Source organism: Hyla sarda, chromosome 4 (assembly GCF_029499605.1).
Source record: "Hyla sarda isolate aHylSar1 chromosome 4, aHylSar1.hap1, whole genome shotgun sequence".
Classification (NCBI taxonomy): Eukaryota; Metazoa; Chordata; class Amphibia; order Anura; family Hylidae; genus Hyla; species Hyla sarda.
In genome coordinates this window covers 249,769,364-249,793,207 of record NC_079192.1, presented here as the reverse complement: position 1 = coordinate 249,793,207, position 23,844 = coordinate 249,769,364, and the positions used below count along the sequence as shown (strand labels likewise).

Genomic DNA, 23,844 nt, shown 5'->3' with positions numbered 1-23,844 from the left:
ATCTCTACTATAGACCCATATAAGGGCTTGTTTTTTGCGTCACCAATTGTACTTTGTAATGACATCACTTATTATATAACATAATCTGTGGCAAAACAAAAAAATAATTTGTGGGGTGAAGAAGAAAAAAAACACCATTTTGTAAATTTTGGGGGCTTCTGTTTTTACGCAGTGCACTTTTTGGTAAAAATTACACCTTATCTTTATTCTGTAGGTCCATACGGTTACAAGGACACCCAAATTATGTAGGTTTTATTTAATTTTACTACTTAAAAAAATTATAACTACATGCACCAAAATTAGTATGTTTAAAATTGTCATCTTCTGGCCCCTATAACGTTTTTATTTTTATGTATAGGGGGCTATATGAAGGCTCATTTTTTGCACCGTGGTCAGCAGTTTTTATTGATACCATTAGTGTTTTGATGGAACTTTTTGATCGCTATTTATACATTTTTTTATGGTGTATGAAGTGACCAAAAATGCACAATTTTGGAATTTGGTATTTTTTTTTACGTGTACACCATCAACCATGCGCTTTAACTAACAATATATTTTAATAATTCAGACATTTACGCACGCGATGGTACCTTTATATTCTTTATTTTATTCTATTTAAAAAAAAAAAAAGTGAAAAGGGGGGATTCAAACTTAACAGGAAGAGGTTAATAAAGTGTTTAAAAAAAAGTTTATAACAGTCTTTTTTTCTTGTTGATTGCATATACTGATCAATGCTATGCCATAGCATAGCATTGATCAATGTTATCGGTGCTCTGCTGCTCCAGCCTGCTGAGCAGGCATGGAGCAGCAGAACACCGATCGGACAGCGAGGAAGCAGGCGAGTTCCCCCCGCTGTCCTCTCAATCGGGACATCGTGGTTTTGTCGCAATAGTCCCTATCAGCTCCGCTGAGTTGCTGAGACATTTTAATTTTGTTTTTAGATGCCGCTATCAAGTTTGATCACGGCGTCTAAAGGGTTAATGCAGGGCATCAGCACGATCAGCAGGGCCCGGCTTTAACCCTGGGTCCTGGCTGCTGAGAGCACCTTCCGTTACCAACAGGTTAATATTTAATTAAGTGAAATAAGTGAAATAATTAAGTGAAATAAAACTGTATTGTGGGTTGTAAAAGGACAAACGACCCATGTTATTCCATTTTAACAAAAGTTAGAATAAACTTTCTTTTTAAATCAACATCAACCATAGAGGTCCTAAACTCTACTAGTTGAGTTCTTACAAGGAAAAATTCCTAAATATGTTTTTACAGCACGAGATAAATGCACATTCCAACTTAACCCCATAATGACGCAGGACGTAAATGTATGTCCTGATGCGGTGGTATGCATCAGGATGTACATTTACGTCCTATACATGACCACGAGCATCAAACTGATGCTCAGGTCATGCGCGGCAGGTCCTGGCTGCTATCAGCAGCCAAGGACCCGCTGGTAAAGGCTGATATCAGCGATCACGCTGATATGTGTCATTAAACCCTCAGATGCCGTGATCAATACAGATCACGGCATCTGCGGCAATGAGGTCACTAACATGGATGATCAGATCGCTCACAGCGCTGCCGCGGGTATCCGATCATCCATAATGGCGGACTGAGGTCCTCTCACCTGCCTCCGTCCGTCTCCAGGGGTCTTCTGCTCTGGTCTGAGATCGAGCAGACAAGAGCAGAAGATCGCCGATAATACTGATCAGTGCTATGTCCTATACATAGCACTGAACAGTATTAGCAATCAAGTGATTGCTATAAATAGTCCCCTATTAACCCCTTAAGGACTCAAGGTTTTTAGGTTTTTGCACTTTTGTTTTTTCCTCCTTTAAAAATCATAAACCTTTCAATTTTGCACCTAAAATTCCATATTTTGGCTTTGTTTTGTTGCAGTCATTTTACCAAAAAATCTATGGCGAAACGGAAAAGAGAATTCATTATGCGACAAAAATTGAAGAAAAAAAATAAAATTTTGTAACTTTTGGGGGCTTCCTTTTCTATGCAGTGTATTTTTCTTGTAAATGACACCTTATCATTATTCTGTAGGTCCATATGATTAAAATGATACCCTACTTATATAGGTTTGATTTTGTCGTACTTCTGGAAAAAATCATAACTACATGCACGGAAATCTATAAATTGTCAACTTCTGACCCCTATAACTTTTTATTTTTCCACGTATGAGGCGGTATGAGGGCTCATTTTTTGCGCCGTGATCTGAAGTTTTTAGCGGTACCATTTTTGTATTGATAGGACTTTTTGATCACTTTTTATTCATTTTTTTCATGATATAAAAAGTGACCAAAAATATGCTATTTTGGACTTTGGAGTTTTTTTGCGCGCACGCCATAGACCGTGCGGTTTAATTAATAATATATTTTTATAGTTTGGACATTTCCACACGTGGTCATACCCCAAATATTTTTATTTACAATTTTTTTTTTTTTTATGGGAAAAGGGGAGTGATTCTTGATTTTATTAGGGAAGGGGTTAAATGATCTTTATTAACTTTTTTTTCACACTTTTTTTTGCAATGTTATAGCCCCCTCTAGTGGCTATAACACTGTACACATCACTGCCATGCATTAAAATGGCAATGATCAGTGTTATCAGCGGTCGATTGCTCAAGTCCGGATTTCAGGCTTGGAGCAATCAATTGCCAATCGGACGCGCCGAAGGCATGTAGCGGACCCTCCGCTCGCGTTCTAGCTGATCGTGACATTGCGATTTCACCGCAATGGTCAGGATCAGCTGAACTGGTAGTGTATTTTTGTTACTTTAGATGCGGCAATCAACTTTGATCGCTGCGTCTAAAGGGTTAATAGCGTGCGGCACAACGATCACTGCCGTACGCTATTAGCCACGGCGTGACCCCGCGTTATTGATCGGGACCAGGCGCAAGGTGTACAGGTACGCCCTGCATCCCTAACCTCCTGATCGGTAATCCCGAGCGTGACTCGGGGTTAATTTTCCCTGCCAGGATCGGTAACCCCGAGTCACGCTCGGGGTAGAATTGCAAAGTTCCCGGCCGGGCTGCACGATATATCGCAAAAGCAATGCGATATAGTGATGCGGCCCCCGGGAAAACATGCGATTATCTGCTCTGGTCGGCTCCCGCTGCGGGGGCCGGCCAGAGCAGGTAAAGAAAAATACTAAAAGTCAGTGTTTCCCTACCAGGGGGCCTCCAGCTGTTGCAAAACTACAACTCTCAGCATGCCCTAACCGCCAAAGGCTGTCCGGGCATGCTGGGAGTAGTAGTTTCACTACAGCTGGAGGCACCCTGTTAGAAAAACACTGAGCTAAGTGTAAAAGGAAAAAAGAGTAAAATAAAAAAAAAACTTTTGCTTACCTAATCCCGGTCCCTGCAGATGCCGTTCCCCTCTGTGAGCTCTGGTCCCTGCTCTCTTCACTATTCATCCTCTAGGATCTTTCCCTTTTCAGCCAATCACAGGCTGCAGTGGTGTAAAGCCAGTGACTGGCTGAAGGGGAAAGGGCTTGTTCTGCAGCAAATACACTAGGTTTGAAATCTGCCCGGCAAACCCAGTGTATGCTGCTGCAGAACAAGACAAGGGGGGATGAATGTGACAGGGGGGGGTGGGGTGTGTGACAGAGGGGGGAATGTGACAGAGGGAGGAATGTGACAGGGGGGGGGGAATGTGACAGGGGGGGGAGGGATGTGACAGGGGGGGGATGTGACAGAGGGGGGGATGTGACAGAGGGGGGGATGTGACAGGGGGGGGATGTGACGGGGGGGAATGTGACGGGGGGGGGGGAATGTGACAGGGGGGGGGGGAATGTGACAGGGGGGGGGGAATGTGACAGAGGGAGGAATGTGACAGGGGGGGGAATGTGACAGGGGGGAGGGGAATGTGACATGAAGGGGGGGGATGTGACAAGGGAGAGGGGGAATGTGACAAGGGAGGGGGAATGTGACGGGGGAGATGTGAAATGGGCGGGGGGAGATGTGAAATTCAGTGCAAAAAATTGTACCGCTTTTGGTACAAATTTCCAGACAGAATCATACCGCCAGGGAGGCTAAGAGGTTAAAGTGTAACAATAAAATAAAGTACGGTATATAAAAAAAGTTACAAAAAATTGAAAAATCCCCTCCCCCAATAAAAATTGTCCCTTTTTCCCATTTTACCCCCAAAAAGTGTAAAAAATAAAATAAAAATTATAAACATATTTGGTATCACCATGTGTGTAAATATCCAAGCTATTAACATATAATGTTAATGATCTTGTACGGTGAATGGTTTGAACGTAAAAAAAATTAAAGCTTTTTTGTATTTCTTTATTCCCAAATTTTTTTTTATAAAAAAAGGTATTATGTGGTATCAAAAAATTACAGATCACAGTGCAAAAAATGAGCCCTCATACCGCTGCTAATAGGAAAAAATGAAAAAGTTATGTGTCAGAAAAAGAAAGGGATTTTAAATGTACTAATGCGGTTAAAAAGTTTGTGATTTTTTTAAAGCGGTACAATAATAGAAAAGTATGTAATCATGGGTATCATTTTAATTGTATTGACCCACAGAATAAAGAACATATGTCAATTTTACCGTAAATTGTACAGTGTGAAAATGAAACCATCCACAATTTGCAAAAATACAGTTTTCTTTTCAATTTCCCCAAATAGTATTTTATTGGTTGCGCCATACATTTTATGATATAATGAGTGATGTCATTACAAAGGACAACTGGTTGTGCAAAAAACAAGCCCCCATACTAGTCTGTGGATGACAATATAAAAGAGTTACCGTATGATTTTTAGAAGGCGAGGAGGAAAAAACATCCTTTAGGCCAAAATGGGCTGGGTCCTTAAGGGGTTAAAGGGGTACTCCGCCAGAAACCATCTATCTTTTGGATAGGGAATAAGATATCTAATCGCCGGGGTCCTGCCGCTGGGGACCCAAGGAATCTCTGCTGCAGCACCCCAGTCTTCCGGTGCATGGAGCGAACTCTGCTCCGTGCCTGATGACTGGAGACTACAGCCACGGCGCCCATTCCATTCATGTCTATGGGAGGAGGCATGACGACTACTTACTAGACGTCACGCCCCCTCCCATAGACGTGAATGGAGGGGGCATGGTGTAATGGCACTAACACGGACGCTGCTGGCCTGGAAATCGCGGAGGTCCCCAGCCGTGGAGGCATTATATTCCCTATCTTTTAGAAATGGGATAAGATGTTTTCCGGTGGAGAACCGGTTACGAAGACTATGAAATGTTCCACATGTTTATAACAGAGTAAGAAAGAATTTATATTACAGTAAACTGCCTATATGCCAAGGCAAATACTTACAGTTACATCTTGAAACTGAAGTCTCATTGCAGAGCCTGAAGGTTGAGGTCTACTTGTAATCTCTAAAATAGTCCTTAATAAAATATCCAGCAAGCTGTTCACAATCACATCGATTTCCTTCATTGCAGACTTTTCCTACATATAACAAATGTATAAGACTTTAATGTTCAAAAGGCTAGATAAGTAACAAAAAAACCTACAAACAAGCAGATACTTTAATTAGAATAAGTGTCCATTAAATGGCCACTGTCATTTGAAAAAACTTATGACATGTCCTAGTGACATGTCTAAAGTATTGATTGGTGGGGGTCTGAGTGTTCAGACATTCACCGATCAGAAAAACAATCTGGGAGAAGTTTGTGCTTAGCGCATTCTTCCAGACTCTGTGTCACGTGATCAAGACACACTCACAATTTAAAGGAGTACTCCGGTGGAAAACATGTTTTCTTCTAATCAACTGGTGCCAGAAAGTTGAACAGATTTGTAAATTCAAACCCTGGTAATGGGACTTATCTTAATCCTTTTCTAGTACTTAGCTGCTGTATGCTCCAGACGAAGTTAAGTAGCACCTCTGTCCATGTCCGGAACAGTCATGAGCAGGAGAGGTTTGCTATGGGGATTTGCTCCTACTCTGAACAGTTCTTGACACGGGCAGAGGTGTCAGCAGAGGGCACTGTGGTCAGACAGAAAAGAGCAACTCAACTTCCTCTGAGGCATATAGCCCCTGATAAGTACTGGAAGGATTAAGATTTTTTAATAGAAGTCATTTACAAATCTGCTTAAATTTCTAGAGCCAGTTGATATGAAAAAAATTGTTTCAACCGGAGTACCTCTTTAAGTCTCTGGAGCGTGCCTCAATCATGTGACACAGAGCAGGGAGAAGAGTGCGCGGTAGCCCAGACTTCTCTGGGCTCGTTCGTCTGATCAGCAGAGGTCTAAACAATGACAGGTACTCTTAGTCCTCACAGAATATGTCGATTATTTTCTTACTTTTAATCAGCACAAACGTTACTAATGAATTTGACATGGCTCTAGTATGCTACCAATAATGACATGATATGAAAGTGACAGGGGTGTCATGCACTTTAAGATGAAAGGGCTTGCTGAAAACTCCCCCGCACACTTGCAGACTCCTATTTAAGGGGCACTCTGTGGAAAACAAATGTTTTCAAATCAACTGGTGCCAGAAAGTTAAACAGATCTGTAAATTACTTTTGTTTAAAAATCTTAAGCCTACCTGTACTTATCAGCTGCTGTATGCTCCAGAGGAAGTTGAGATGTTCCTTTCAGTCTGACCACAGTGCTCTCTGCTGACACCTCTGTCCGTGTCAGGAACCGTCCTCAGCAGGAAACGTTTGCTATTGGGATTTGCCCCTACTCTGGACAGTTCGTTACACTGACAGAGGTGGCAGTAGAGAGCACTGTGGTCAGACAGAAAATAACTCAACTTCCTCTGGAGCATACAGCAGCTGATAAGTACTGGAAGGCTTAAAGGGGTACTCCGGTGAAAACCTTTTTTCTTTTAAATCAACTGGCTCCGGAAAGTTAAACAGATATGTAAATTACTACTATTAAAAAATCGTAATTCTTCCTGTACTTATTAGCTGCTGAATACTACAGAGGAAATTCTTTTTTTTGGAATGCTCTCTGATGACATCACGAGCACAGTGCTCTCTGCTGACATTATAATAATAATAAGTCTTTATTTATTTATTGTTGTCCTTAGTGGGATTTGAACCCAAGGCCCCAGCACTGCAAGGCAGCAGTGCTAACCACTAAACCACCATGCTGCCCTTAGCATACATCTGCTATGCACGGTTGCTAAAATGGACAGAGATGTCAGCAGAGAGCACTGTGCTCGTGATGTCATCAGTGTTCCAAAAAGAAAGGAATTTCCTCTGTAGCATTTAGCAGCTAATAAGTACTGGAAGGATTAAGATTTTTTAATAGAAGTAATTTACAAATATGTTTAACTTTCTGGCACCAGTTGATTTAAAAGAAAAAAGGTTTTCACCGGAGTATCCCTTTAAGATAATTTGAAAACATTTGTTTTTCACCAAGTGCCCCTTTAAACAGGAATTTGTAAGGGTTATGAGATTACTCTAAATTGAGCAAAACTGAACTTTATCATACAGTGTAAAGCTGGCTTTCAGATTACATTTTCTGATGAACATGTTATTCACTGTTGGTCTTAAAAAGGTAATCATGCTGTAAAAGAAAAATAACTCTTCAATAGTAGATCTGCAGAATGAACAGGTAATCACATAAAAATCCAAAAAATAGTCCATGCTTCTGTATGTTACCAAATTGTACAAAGTAAAGTAAAGCAAGACATATGGCAAAGATATTGCTGCCATAGACAGTGCATTCTGAAAAGTTTTCAGACCCTTTCACTTTTTTCACATTTTGTTATGTTGCGGCCCTCAGTAATGAAAAAAACGAGAAAACAATGTTATAAATCTTTGTTAGTTATTGAAAAAAAAATATATTGCATTGACGTAAGTATTCAGACCTTTTACTTAGTACTTAGTTGAAGCACCTTTGGCAGCGTTACAGGCCTCTAGTCTTCTAAGGTATGATACCACAAGATTTTCACTTCTGGATTTGGGGATTTTCTGCCATTTTCCTCTGCAGATCTCTGAAGCTCTCCAGAGATGTCCTATTGAGTTCAAGACAGAACTCTGGCTGGGCCACTCAAGGACATTCACAGACAAGGACATTCACAGTTGTCTCTAAGTCACTCCTGTGTGGTCTTGGCTGTATGCTTAGGATCATTGTCTTGTTGAAAGGTAAACCTGTGGCCCAGTCTAAGAGCCAGATCACTCTGGATGAGGTTTTCATTAGAAATACTGCATACTTTGCTTCATTAAAGGGGTTATCCAGGGATACAAAAACAGCACCACCTCTGTCCTCAGGTTGTGTGCGGTATTACAACTTGGCTCCATTTAGCTCAATTGAACTGAGCTGCAATTCAACACACAACCTGAGGACAGAAGTGGTACTGTTTTTGGAAGAAATTAGCTTTTTATATGTTACACATCTTGGCAAAACAATAACCTTTGTAATATACGCCTTAGGAAAATGTTCTTAACTTTTAACCCCTTAAGGACCCATGACGTACCGGTACGTCATGAGTCCGCTCCCGTTCAATAAAGCGCGTCATAGTGGGTCTGGCCCGGCCTCTAACAACGGCCGGGACCCGTGGCTAATAGCGCGCAGCACTGATTGCGGTGCCGCGCGCTATTAACCCTTTAGACGCGGAGTTCAAAGTTGAACGCCGCGTCTAAAGTGAAAGTAAAACCATGCCGGTTAGCTCAGGGAGCTGTTCGGGATTGCCTCGGAGAAATCGCGGCATCCTGAACAGCTTACAAGAAAGCCGGAGGATCCCTCCCTGCCTCCATGCTGTCCGATCGCCGAATGACTGCTCAGTGCCCGAGATCCAGGCATGAGCAATCAAGCTGCAGAATCATCGATCAATGGTTTCCTATGAGAAACCACTGATCAATGTAAAAGATCAGTGTATGCAGTGTTATAGGTCCCTATGGAAGCTATAACAATGCAAAAAAAAAAGTGGAAAAAAAGTGAATAAAGATCATTTAACAACATCATTTAACAACAGTTTGAATCACCCCCTTTTCCCATAAAAAAAAAAGAAAACTGTGTAAATAAAAATAAAAATATGTGGTATCGCCGCGTGCGGAAATGTCCAAATTATAAAAATATATTGTTAATTAAACTGCACGGTCAATAGCGTATGAGCAAAAAAAAAATCCAAAGTCCAAAATAGTGCATTTTTGGTCACTTTTTAGATCATGAAAAAATGAATAAAAAGCGATCAATAAGTCCTATCAATGCAAAAATGGTACTGCTGAAAACTTCAGATCACGGCGCAAATGAGCCCTCATACCGCCCCATAAGCGGAAAAATTTAAAAGTTATAGGGGTCAGAAGTTGACAATTTTAAACGTAATAAATGTTCCTGCATGTAGTTATGATTTTTTCCAGAAGTGTGACAAAATCCAACCTACATAAGTAGGGTATCATTTTAACCGTATGGACCTACAGGATAAAGCTAAGGTGTCATTTTTACTGAAAAATGTACTGTGGCGTTTTTTTTTTTTTCAATTTTGTCTCACAATAATTTTTTTTTCCGTTTCGCCGTAGATTTTTGGGTAAAATGACTGAAGTCATTACAAAGTAGAATTGGTGGCGCAAAAAATAAGCAATCATATGGATTTTTAGGTGCAAAATTGAAAGAGTTATGATTTTTTAAAGGTAAAAACAGAAAAACCCCGGGTCCTAAAGGGGTTATAAAAAAAATTCATGACTTATAAAATCATGGCTTTTTCCAAGCTGAAGCACAGGCATGGACAAAGTCCAGTATGTGAGGGTGGGCTAGCACTCCTCTGTGCTCTCTCCTGTCTGATAGGACTCCTCTGTGCTCTCTTCTGTCTGATAGCACTCCTCTGTGCTCGCCATTAGAGGATTACTATCCCACCCTCACTTACTGGACTTTGTCCATGCCGGTGCTTCAGCTTGGACAAAGCCATGATTTTATAAACCATGATTTCTATAAAAAGGAAATACAAATTTCTAATGAAGATTATTAGAAAGGTTAATGTTTTGCCAAGATGTACAACATATAAAAGGTTTTTTTTTTGGTTTTTTTATCTGACAGTGCCTATTCAAGCTTTCCATCAACCCCAAGCAGTATCCCTGTCTCATTTGCAATAAAACACCTCCACAGTATGATGCTGCAACTACCTGCTGATTTCCCCTAGACATAACACAATTTAGGCCTAAAATGTCAATCTTACTTTCATTAGACCAGAGAATCTTGCTTCTCACGGTATGAGAGTCCTTTATTTCCTTTTCTTTTTTTTTCTTGGTTCCACAAACACCAGGCAGGCGAAACTCTGCCAAAGCCAAGATTGGTGGAGTGCTGCAGTGATAGTACACCTTATGGAACTTTCTTACATTTGCACACAGGTCATCTTTTGAGTGCAATCAGAATAACCAGAAGGTTATTGATCACCTCTCCTACTAGGGTCCTTCTCCCCCAATTACTTAGTTTGGTGGGGCAACCAGCCATAGGAAGAGACCTGGTTGTTCCAAACCTCCCATTTAAAAATAAAGATAACTTTCAGTGCAGCATAAGGTTTTGCATCCTTCTTCAGACCATCACACAATCGTATCCCCGAGTCATACAGACAGCTATTTCCTACTCATGGCTAGGATTTTGATCTGACATGCATTTTCAGCTGTGAGGCCTTATAAAGATTATAGTTTGTCTTTTCAAATCCTGTCCAATCAGGTGACTCCAATCAATGTGTAGAAACATCTCAGAGATGATCAAGAAATGTGAGAGCAATGTCAATGCAAAATGAAAGTTTTTAATTTTTGTACATTTTTTAAAAATTCTAAAATTCGATTTTCACAATCTTATTATAGGGTATCTAGTGTAGGATGATGAGAAACTAAGTATTTTTCAAATACATTGTATTTATCCTTAACATCCTTGCCCTCCTGCTTCATGGTCACCAACTCACACAAGAGAAATCTGTAACTTTTTTGGGGAAAAAGTGTTAAGTTGAAAATTTCTGCCTTTATCTATGACCTGGGACGTCAGCTTAGTTGTCTTAAACTTTGTAAGAATCTTGTGCCAGAAATATTGTGAAATTATTCACAGCCATTCACTGAAGCCACAGCCCCTTTGTCAGACAAAACTGAAACAGTGTTTAGAACATATATTAAACGTGGTGTATAGCATGTAAGCCAGTTTAGCCAGTTTTTTTTTTTTTGAGAAAATTACTCAAGAATTTGGCAGCATTTTTTACATACATTTGTGTAAATTTCCGGAAAAAATACAACTTGCCTGTGCACATCACTCAAAAGTATCTGTCCGTGGAGATGTGTCTGCAAGCAGTTTAGCCCTCCCACCTCTTTAAAGTGTGTCATTTATATTTTATTAGTTTTAAAATGTCACAGACATGTCAGAAATTAAATGACAACTTAAGTCAAATGATATTACCTTTATATAGTTGTACATGTTAGTTATATAACTTTGCAATGTAAAGTATAATCTTTGCTGAGCACATACCCTGTTTCTCTTGGGTTTCCTCCAGACAGGAAGTCCAGTAGATCTTATTACATATGATGACTTGTGTCTACAGTAAATAACACATCACACTCCCTTCTCCTCAGGTCAGAGAGCCATGCTTTAGTGTGATCTTCCCTCATTTTGCTATAGGCACGCACCTCCCTCATCTTGCTATAGGCAGACCCCCCACAGCTTACACAGGAAACAAGTGCAGGGCTCACGGTTTGTGTAGCTTTTTTTTTCTCACTCATTTTCAAAAGCTGGAGGTATAGGAACCTCTAAATTGTGTAAAAACAAATATTTAAAAACAACCACAACATACACCAGGATATTACTCTCCTTCAAGTGTATCTTGAAAGTTTATTATATTTTTGTTTTACACATTTGCTATTTTTTGGCTTGCCTGTACCAAGATCTTTTTTTTCTCTAATGTTTGGACATGAATTCATAAAAAAACATAGAGCCAGATAAGCCACAAGTTAAAAGAAAATGATCATAGTAAAATGCTGCTTACAGCATATTAATAACAACTTTACCTATCTAGTACATCTAACATACTGAAGGAATAACAGACATCTCTCATGGGTGGTATTTTTTAAAGGGGTACTCCGTTTTTTTTTTGTTTTTTTTAATCAACTGGTGCCAGAAAGTTAAACAGATTTGTAAATTACTTCTATTAAAAAATCTTAATCCTTCCTGTACTTATTAGCTGCTGAATACTACAGCGGAAATTCTTCTCTTTTTGAAACACAGAACTGTCTGCTGAAATCACGAGCACAGTGCTCTCTGCTGACATCTCTGTCCATTTTATGAACTGTCCAGAAAAGCATATTTTTGCTATGGGGATTTCCTTTTACCCTGGACAGTTCCTAAAATGTACAGAGATGTCAGCAGAGAGCACTGTGCTCATGATGTCAGCAGACAGCTCTATGTTTCAAACGGAGTATGAAATGCTGTAGTATTCAGCAGCTAATAAGTACAGGAAGGATTAAGATATTTTAATAGAAGTAATTTACAAATCTGTTTAACTTTGTGTCACCAGTTGATTTAAAAAAAAAAAAAAAAAAAAAAAAGAGTACCCCTTTAATATTCAGTTTTTTCCACTGATCAATCTACTTTTCCGATGATACGGATTGGTTGCTGAGGACCGAGTAAGGCTGGGTTCACACCACGTTTTTGCCATACTGTTTTCAATCAGTTTTTCTAAAGAAAACCGTATGGCAAAAAAAACGGATGGAACCGTATAGGAAAAAAATTTAACCGAACGCGTTTTTAAACCGTATACTGTTTTTGAAAGTGCATACGGTTCCGTCGGTCTTTATAACAAAAAAAAAATATGTTTTTGAAAATGTTGTAAATTTTTAATGGAAGGGGTTTTGATTAGGGACTTTAGGATTCAAATGCGCATGTACAAAGTAAAAACTGTATACGGTTTCCCGCATGGAACGGTATACATGTGCGTTTCCCATTGACGTCCATGTTAAAAAAAAAGTATGCGGTTGCAGTACGGTTTTTAAACCGTATGCGGTTGACCATGGTTTTATCTCCGGTTTAAAAACTGTACTGCAACCGCATAAGTTTTTTTTTTTTTAACATGGACGTCAATGAGAAACGCACATGTATAAGGTTCCATACGGGAAACCATATACAGTTTTTACTTTGCACATGCAAATTTTTTCCACCAATAATCATCAGAACTAATAATGGTAAAAGCTGACAACATTTTTTTTGCAGACCAGTGGAATAAAATTTCTTCCAGGATAATAAAAATGCCTCAGAAAAGAAATGAGATGGTTTCCATTTTATGCTACCTTAGGGTTCACGTTTTGCAGGACAAGCTGTACTTTTTCCTAGCATCCTTCATTTTACCATATAATGTACAACAAAGCCCGAAAAATAAAAAATTTAAAAAGGTAATTTTTAGATTTTTTTTTTTTTTTCCAATTGTGTGACGCAATTGTAACGATGCTGGATGTGGATCCACTGACCTGTGTGGCTGATGACACGGGCCGTATCAGGGAGCAAAGTCTAAGGTGCCGCTGGTGTACACCAGAGCCTGCCGCAAGGCAGGATGGATTTGCTGCGGCAGGCAACACCCAGGTCGATACCCCTGATACGACTCTACCACACAGGTAGCTGGGTGAGGCGAAGTACAGTAGGATGAGGCAGAGGCGTAGTCGGACTTAGCAGAAGGTCAAGGCAGGCGGCAAAGGTTCGGAGTCAAATAACATAGCGGAAGGGTCAGAACACGGGCAAGGCAAACAGACAGTATGGAACACTTAAGCTCAGGCAAATGGCAGTGAAGATCCAGCAGGGAAGTGTGGGATTTGCGGGGACTTATAATGTGGCGTCAGGTGCAACAACTAATTAAGGGTGTACTGGCCCTTTATATTTCAGAGCTCTGACGCGCCCGTGCCCTAGGAGGCGGGGACGCGCACGCCGGAGCTGAGACACAGAGGAAGAGGTGGCAGCGGAGCATGGTGGGTGACGGGCTGGGACTCGCATGTGGGCGTGTCCCGCTATGCGAATCCCAGTCCCGCCAGCAGGGGATTCAGTGACCCTGCGCTCACGGACGGTACTAGCGGCCGAAGCGCAGTGTATGACAACAATAATTTTTACCCAGTTCACCATATGGTACCGACATGCTAAATTTATTCTTTGGGTCAGTACAATTCAAACAATTTAACCTCTTAAGGATGTAGGGCGCACCTGTACACCTTGCACCCGCTCCCCTTCTATGACGCGAGCTTAGGAGCTGAGCCCGCATCATAGCGGGGTGGTCCAGGTGGCTGGGACCTGTGTCTAATGCCAGACATCACCAGTCATGGTGATGCCTGGCATTAACCCCTTAGACGCCACGATCAAAGTTGATTGCGGTGTCTAAAATAAAATTTAAATAATTCCCGGTAGCTCAACGGAGTGGATGGGGACCACCGCGGTAACACCTTGGTGTCCCAATAAGCTGAGAGGATGGCAGAAGGGGCCAATCTGTGCTCTGATGCTCCGGGAAGCTTCAGCAGCCTGGAGCAATAGAGCACCGATAACACTGATCAATGCTATGCTATGGCATAGCATTGAACAGTGTATGCAATCCGAGGATTGCATGTAGTAGTCCCCTATGGGGACTAAAAAAAAGGTGTAACAAAAAAAGTTTATAAACGTGAATTAACCCCTTCCCTAATAAAAGTTTGACTCACCCCCTTTTTACCATAAAAAAATATAAACAAAAATAAATATATGTGGTATCGCTGTGTGTATAAATGTCAGAACTATAATAAAAAACATAAAAAAATCCAAAATTGCGTATTTTTGGTAATTTTGTATACCCTATAAACAAAAAGGGTAAAAAGCGATCAAAAAGTCCCATCAAAACATGCAAATAGTACAGATAAAAGCTACACATCATGGCACATAAAATGAGCCCTTACCCATCCCTGAATACGGAAAAATAAAAAATGTATAGGGGTAAGAAAAGGACAATTTTAAATGTACTAATTTTTGTGCACAAAGTTATAAATTTTTAACAGAAGTAAAACAAAATCAAACTTATATAAGTTGTGTATCATTTTATTTGTATGGACCTAGAGAATAAAGATAAGGTGTAACGTTTACCGAAAAGTGCACTGCATAGAAACGGAAGTTACTAAAAAAAACAAAAATAAAATTCAATTTTGTCCCACAAATAATTATTTTTTGGTTTCGCCGTGGTAAAATAACTCATGCATTACAAAGTCAAATTGGTAGCGCATAAAACAAGTCCTTATATAGGTCTGTTGGTCTGAAAGCGTTGATTTTTAGAAGGTGAGGAGGAAAAAACTTAAGTGCAAGAATAGAAAAACACTGTGTCCCTAAGGAATTAAACGATTGTTTAAAACATTTTTTTTACTTTCTTGCATACTTTTTTAGCTAGCATAGGGGCCTTTTATAAGCAATTATTAAACTGAAACTGCATCATGCGTGAGGTCAGAAGAAATAAAATAAAAAAATGTAGCAGAATTGCCTTTTTTTTCTAATTTTACCAGTAAAATAATTACTAATGGTCAAACAATAAATGTACTGCAAAATGGTGCAAAAATTAGAGCGGGAAGAATTTGAAGTCGCTAAAAAAAAAGTCAGAATTGCAAATTTTTCTTTCAATTTACTTTCAAATCTGTACATAGTAGTCAAAAGCACCAGAACAGTGTATACAATAAATGAATAGAGCAGAGCGATTCGGCACTAAAGAGTCAATGTGTACCGGAGTGAGTTCGTTAGTCCGGTATAGGGAGCCTTTAATGAGCAGTGATTGGAGGTTCTAACGTGCAGGAAATACTGAGCAAAATATATATGTTGCAGGAGAAAAAGGTGTGAACAAGCAGTTGATCTGCGCTACCTTTCAGCTCCACAGAGCTGATGTCTGTATTCCCTTCCCTCTCCCTCCTTATGTCCTCCCCGCGACTTCATTAAAACAGCAGTTTGTGGTGAGTGCAATGTTCATTTTTTCTCTTGCATTATATACCAGAACAGTGTATAATATACATAATGTCTTCCATATCATTACACTTGATTCTGTGTTGTGAGACATGAAATGCTATTTTCATACTGGCATTTAATAGACTTCTTTTCATACTGGCATTTAATAGACTCCTTTTTAGGCAGCCATGAATAACACCCAAGAAAACATAATAATTATAATAGTTAAGATCAGAGGTTACAAACACTTCACAGTATTTGCCTACATAATGCGGCATAGTGTTACACTGAAATGCAATTCTACAGGCATTTCCCTATGGCAGACTGAGGGGCCTTTGTTACCATGTTAACCTAATGGCACTCCACATATGCTCTGTAGTACACTGATAGAGAGACAGAGGGAGTACTCCATCAAGCTTGCAAGAGGTTGCGAGTGCTATTTACCAAAACTTTAAAGGAGTTAAACAACCAGGATCTCAGCTTTCTCTCATACAAGCTGTTACAGGGGGAACCCCAATGTCAATCACAGCTGGGCTCCTAATGTGGATCACTCAGGCACAGCTTCTGCTCCTAGACAGTCATCATGATGTACCTGGACACTGTGAAGCCATTAAGCCTTTGCAGTACATATTAAGGAGATAATGAAGCATTCCAACTATTTTTGGACGTATAATTCTAAGTCACTAGCAATAAATTACAATTGTAATTTGTTTCTTCCCAGCTCAGTTGCATCCATAAGTTTCAAAACCCATTTATGGACAGCTATTCCAGGCGGACCACCAGTCCAGAGCTTGCTGTTCTTTGTAACACAGCAGTCAGTCTCCCCTGTGTGGCTGACTTTATGTGATGCAGAGAATTACATCGCTATCTATTGAGCCTCACCTCTAGTTCTCAGACAGTTACCCTCCTACACAAGCTCCATTTTCCTTTTCTCAGCGGGATGCTGCTCATTTTTGCCCTATCCAAAAGGACCAGTGCAATAAGCAGACAAGTTCCTATAGCGATTAGTTGCAGTTATTTCCCCCTCCTACATTGTTTCTGCCACCTGTAAGCGCTATTTAGCCTTTGAAATGCAGCTTCATGCTGTTCTCCCCACATAGGGGCATATACCGTAGTAACCTTTCAAACACAAGTAAGAGGCATGGGAAAGCTCTGTGAAGCTGCATGTCATAAAAATACATTGAACTATGAACATACAGCATTTACATGTAGCAGAAAAAGGAAACAGGTCAGCAAATTTCATAACTATCTTTAAGCCATGGGCTTCATCCTCTGCCTCCTGTTTATGATTGACAGATTTCTTCCTGTCAGCTTTCAAAAGCTGAGTGAAGTGGCATCATATAGTATACATTTACGGTGCTCATTTTAGGACATCGTCAGTCATCAGCCATACCTCCGTCAGGCAAAACAGCATCCCGCCTCCTCCCTCGGACCAATCACCATCAGTCGCAACTGGGTTCTCCGTCAGGCGAACCGGCGTCCCGCCTCCTCCCTCACACCAATCTCTGTCATCCTTCAGCCACAACTCCCTCATCCAAAGCGCCGTCATGCCTCAGACGATTCTCCCTCAGATGCATTACAGAGCCGACGCTGCACAGCAGTGTATAGCAGAGCCGACATTGAATAGCATGTACAGCAGAACCCGTATAGCAGAGAGCCGACACTGACTCAGCTCTGCTACACGGCAGGAAGGTTTTTCGTCTGAGGGATGACGGAGTTTTGGATGAGAGACTTTAGGATGATGGAGTTTTGGATGAGAGACTTTAGGATGACAAAGGAGGTAGGAGGGAGTTGCGGCTGACGCCTAACTGAGATTGGTCTGAGGGAGGAGGCAGGATGCTGTTTTGCCTGAAGGAGGAAGGAGGTACGGCTGACGACTGACGATGTCCTAAAATGGACACCGTATACATTGGACATTCTGCAGTGTGAGTTAGGGATGATTTATAATTGAATGACAGAAAGTAACAATTCACAGAACTCTTATTAATTGCTGCCCTAAGATAGGACTCAACATAGAAAGTAAAATGTGTTGACTCAAAAAGCGGGAGAAGCATAAATGTAAAAATGTAAAATGTGGGTGCTGCAAAAGGAACTGTGTTAGGAAAACCATGTCAGAGGGAAGAAGTAGCCAAGATGGTGGATGGCCCAGCTATGGAACATTAACTGAAATATGTATACACAAAGCATTTAAAAAAGCCTCTACATTATAATCTGCAAAAAAACATAAATAAGCACATGATCGCTAGATAGGACTAGTGATCAGGATTCTGGCATACCCTTTTTTTTGTAAAATCTCCATAGTGCTTTCCAGTACCAAGATATAAGCCTTTTGGTAATTATGCACAAGTGTCCAGGAGGCGTTATCTGAGCTCTTGATGGGCTGGAGTAGTCAACACCCATGTCCTATTTGATTAATAAAGAAGTGATGAGATGGCCTTACATGGGCTCCCCTAGCTGTTCAGCCTCATTTGGACAATAACGATAAGGCTGGAAAGGACTATGGAGATAAAAAATGTATGCCTGGATTTCTGATGAATAACCCTATCTAGCCATGTGCTTTTTTACACCCGTTTTTCCTGCTCACATGTCTACTTTAATAATAATAGTCTGTTCTGCACTATATCGGACAAAAAAATTGTGTTTATTTAAAGAATCTTAACTGTGAATCCACTGTTTTTGGCATCTATTTGTCTTCACTATAGGATGGTAGTACATACAGCAATGGTGAGTGACCCTGTTTATTTCACAAGGAACACATAAGGCCCAGCATGTAAGGAGAAATTCTCTGCATTATGTTAGTGAAGTTGTGATGAGTAATTAGAAATTAGATATAAGGACTAACACTAAACCATGTTATTTAATAAAATTGAGGCGGGCCAAAAATGATAGCTTTACAGCTGTATGCCCAGCACCTGCAGTGTATGTCTTCTATATATAGATTCCTATGGAAATGGTTTACAGTCTGGATTACTTATGAGCATGCTGTATGTTAATGTATATAATAAGAGTCTTGCAATTACTTACAGAGCTGTTTTTCTTGCTTAGACAAAACATGTTGCTAAGGATACGTGCGCACATTACAAGATCTTTCTGCTCCTGTAGATGCATGTGGAGGTGGTGGAGGACGACAGGGAGGAGAATAAACCGGGACTCTAAAATGAGAACACATTCCATATTATTATACAGGTCAGTTCAAGCATTCAGCAAGCAGAGCATATCCAAACAAATGACAGACTATAATGTGCTTTTTCATTGAGCATGGGACTTTTTGGAAAAGTTATTTAAATGGTCACTAACAATAAACATTTCAGGAAAAGCTACATTCCGAGGAATTATAAGACTTGCTATGATGTCTTCTATTAACTGCACAACCCACAGAAGTGGAAACCTAGCTCAACCAATATTTCTATGAGAGCAAAATAGCAGCAGCATTAGGATATTATAGAGCAGTACTGAGCAGTGTAAATTGTGAATCAAGCAGTAAGGGGAGAGATAACTTCTACAACAAACTTCTGGAGTGTCTCTGTGTGTCTTTCTAGCCACTCCCTCACCATTGCAGTGTTAATTTTGATAGCAAATTTCGATTTCATTTTTTTCATAGTCTTTTTACTAAATGCCACTTTAGTTTTAGTTGTATTTTAGTCATTTTAATCTCCAGCAAATATTAGTTGACTAAAATGTAACGGGTTTAGTCAAAGTGTTGTGAATGATTTAAGAATTTCATCATGTTCTTAGGACTGACAGGTATTCCAGTGATTTGAACCCACAGTTCAGCTTGTTGTTACCTAACATGGATAGGGGACACCAAGCTAAGATGGGAATACCCCTTATATTTACATAGTGAAAAAGCATATGACATATGAGAGGCATAAAGGAGAGATATATTGGATGACAAATGCAAATCACCATTACATATGTCAAAATAATCTATGGAAGGCAGTCATGCCCCCTTCCATAGACTTGCATTGAGGGGGCAGGGCGTGATGTCACAAGGGGCGGAGTCATGATGAAACTCCGGCCCCGTAGTTGTGACCCTTCAGACATGGAGAGAACATCGCTCTGTGCAGCTGCCACAGGTGGGTTTCTGCATGAGAGATTGAGGATAGGGGATAAGATGTCTTCGGACCGGAGTACCCCTTTAAACCTAAGCTTCCCAGGTCCGTGGACTGTGGAGGCAGCTCCATGGTGACTTCTCACCCATGTCACCAAGTGCGCATGCTCTCAGCAAGACACAAAGCTGAGATGAACAAGCGCTAGGGAAAGAGGCAGTATCAGACATCCAAATGCGAAACTGCAATCATACCTTCATATCATTTTCTTCCAATTTTAGTCCACTGATTAAAATAACAATGGACTTTTACAATTGTTTTCAACTAAAACAATGCAGGAATTTTTTTTGCAATGGAATTTACACTAAAAATGATTAAAGTCATTAGGGAGGGCTCCAGCAGCTTTTTCGAATTCTTACTATATGAAAACAAGGAGTGATCTATCAATCAAGACCAAGGACCACCGATAACTTGGAGCCCTGTTCCTGACTGAAGTTACCTTGATGATTCCACTGAAACAGTGTAGCAGTTTGTAGAGAACAATGCAGCACTGTAATAAGGGAACCTGTCCACATGTTATGCTGCCTGTGGTTTGGACAGCATTAAAATAGTGACAGGTTCCCTCAAAGCAAGCTGAATGTTTTTATATTGTTGAATAATAAATAACATTAAGGATGATGAGATATCTTCCCACTTTAGTAAGCTTATGTCTGTTGCCATAAGGATTACTGAATCAAAGCTAATTTTGCTTTGAAATTAAGGTTTGCAACACACCTCAATGCATACACAAAACTATCCTGGGAATCAATTATTTCATTTAATTGAAAAGCAACAGAATTATAAGGTTGAGTAAATAAAGCTAATAAAGACTATAGACCAAACCTTTCCTGGAGAGAAAACAAACAACCAAAACACATACGAAATCTACAACATACATGAATATCAAACTTGATCTGAAAATAGTCTTTAGTGGAATTTTGCTGCAATCTTCATTTTTTAATGAAATACTAAGTCATCATGTAATGAAGATCAGAAAGACACATTTAAAGAATTAAAAGAAGCACTCCTCCATATGAGAAACTGCTGGCTCTTCAGGATCACCTAGGAAGCTTTATCATTGGCACCAAAGAGCTTTTCCTTGTGGAGAAAAGCCATTTATTTTAATGGAAGCATTGCCTGGCCTATAAGACTCTCTACACCAGCTTGGTAGGCTCCCTAATGCAACACACAGCACGTGCCATATATTTTTATAACCTAAACCCAGTTCTGAATCGTAAAGAGAGAGATATTAAAGAAAGCCTTACATGTCTACTTTCTTGTGGATACACTTCTGGTTTTGTTGTTATAAACCATAATTTCAAAAATGAGGGAAACGTATGGAAATAGAGATAAAGATGCTTGAGCCATCCCTATACTATGAATTGGGGGCTATAAGGGTCACACTAATTTGACTTTCAACAGTAAATAAAAAAAAATTACTTGGCTACATGAGAAGTATCATACAAATATATTACACCATTGTTATTGAACTCCTCTGAGACTCTGATTTTAAGAAAGTTGACCACAATGTTAAATTTTTGTTTTAATAGGTATCCTCCATTTGACCTTTATTGCAGTGCCAGATAAAACACCAGTCATAAATAATTCCAAGCACCCTCTATTATACCTTTATATACAGAATATATATTACTACTCTTACCAGGATTGCTATAGAGCTCGCTTTCCACTGTCTTTGCAATGCATTGAAGTTTGACCTCCTGAAGGGAGTCATCCGCATGCATGATTGTTGGCAGACTGCCCAGAGTATCATGCACCAAGTTTGCCACTTCCCGAACATCAAATAGTTTCAGCAGCTCTGAGTATACAGCTGGGAAAGAATTCAGAAACACAGCCTGGAGAAGTATGGAAAGACAAGAATATACTCAGGGGACAGTCTAATGATTAGAATCTCACATCTATCAGAGCGATAATTACCACCTATGGAAAATGTTCATCAATCTCATTCTATCCTGCATATAAATTAATGTGCAATATAACAAATAAATAAATAAAAATTCTATTTGGGGTACATCTAAAGGGATTGCACTGAGGGCCCCATTCTACACTGTAGGGTTTTCGATTGAACTTGATGGACTCTTTTATTTCTACTTTATAAATTACGTATCTATAAGAATAGGAGGAAAGGAGGATTCATGCTGGTACTTTTAGGCCTGCTATCTGAGTCACTGCGGTTGTTTTAGGTGAACTTGCATATTAAGGCTAGGTACACACTGCGGAATCTCCGTACAGAAAATTTCTGCCCAGAGATTCCGAGTGCTGCCAGCGCCCACTGAATCAGTTGGCGCTAGGACAGTGCGGACACTCCAGTCTCCAATAGACTGCAATGTGTTCCGCGAGTATTTTTGCCTGAAGAATGAACAACGCCATTCTTCAGACAGAAATTTTAAAGCGGATTTTCCATTCAAAAATTCCGCTTCACAAATTCCGAAGAGTGAATTTGTGAACGGAAACTCATTCAATATAAGGCACATTTTTGTAAGCAGAATTTCTGCCTGCAATTTCAAATTGCAGGCGGAAATTCCGTAGTGTGAACCTAGCCTAATAGTTCCACATAATTCTGAGCCTGCCAACTAACACCATTATGCAGAGATGTGAAGAGTGAAGAACAGTATCTCCCCTAAGTCCCTAACAACAACCATCCATAGTAAATACCACATCAAGAGTTGTGTAAGGTGCACCTCAACAAGACCCTATAAGATGCCACTATATCATTGTTCCCAGCTGTTGAGCAAAGTTTTTGGGACATTTTGAATATGTATACCATTTGTATACTTGCATTAGTACTGATGACATGACACTGATTACAGAATGATATATTAAAGTAAAGCTTGAACAAAATGATACAGTATTTAAGCTTATTTGGGGCTATGTTTCGGAGGTGTGGTAGACAGGCTAGAACTTTCAGTTAACATGTTTTACATCTTTTCACAAGGAAGAAAACTTTTAAACATAAAAGCATTGTAAGCTATTACTGCTATACACATGCAGAAGATTACTAATATTAAAGCAAATCATTTTAACAGAATTAAAAAATAAACAGGCAACCTGTGACTGAGACAAGGCACTGGTTCCTTTGCTTTCTTTGGATAGGAAGAAACGGATTGACATCATAAGCTCTTGAACACTACAGCGAAATTCTTCCTCATTTTGTCCACCAGTTGCAAATGAAAAGAGTTTCCGTGATTGAACAATATACTTAAAAATATATTCTTGAGCCTATAATATTAAAGAAAAAAAAATGTTCATTGCAATGTTTTCCAATAGTAACAATATTCACAATGAGATAGCATAATTCATAGTTAAAAGAAAAACTGCAACAACTGAATGTAAATTACTTTACATCTCTTATTTTAAGGATTTTATGTTTTTAAAAAGATTTCGCCTGTTTGACTACGACAACAACCTATAATCGTATACATGTAAGTGAAAAGCTAGTATAATGAACCAAGCTACCGTCTCTTCATGATCCTGGCAAGTGCAGTTATTAATGTACAAAAGTAGGCCGATTGCCAATTATCACCACATCAAAGTGAAGCAGCATAAAATCAGTAAAGAAAAGATCAACCTGTATGTAAATGAGTACAAAAGTTCCTCATATTCTCACTTTCATTACCTTCAATACCTCCTGGATATGCTCCTGTCGTTCAGCTTCAATTATTCGGTCCACATACCATTTCAGCACTTTTACGAGGTCTCTGGAAAGTCACAAGATAACTTATAAAGTTGTTTTGGTTTGTTTTTTTGTAAACATAGAAAGCTTAAAACAGGCAAATTAAATAGTAAATTAGCAATAAATAACACCAGTTTTAGAGTTAGAAGGCACAAATGTTTTTTCTACATTACCAATAGGGTCTGCAAAAATGTTTGGGCCAAACATATA

The 23,844-nt window shown here is 39.6% G+C and overlaps 1 protein-coding gene across 4 annotated transcripts in view; it reads right to left on the bottom strand.

Annotated features, from left to right (window-relative positions):
- Window positions 1–23,844, bottom strand: part of DOCK4 (dedicator of cytokinesis 4) — a 351,745-nt gene that overhangs the window by 138,805 nt on the left and 189,096 nt on the right. For all 4 annotated transcript variants that reach the window (XM_056573904.1, XM_056573906.1, XM_056573905.1 and 1 more), the window contains exons 21-25: window positions 23,578–23,659; window positions 23,010–23,180; window positions 21,604–21,796; window positions 18,880–19,007; window positions 5,305–5,439 (exon numbers count right to left, since the gene is read on the bottom strand). In XM_056573904.1, coding sequence (XP_056429879.1) covers window positions 5,305–5,439; window positions 18,880–19,007; window positions 21,604–21,796; window positions 23,010–23,180; window positions 23,578–23,659 — 709 coding nt within the window. The remainder of the gene's footprint in view (window positions 1–5,304; window positions 5,440–18,879; window positions 19,008–21,603; window positions 21,797–23,009; window positions 23,181–23,577; window positions 23,660–23,844) is intronic.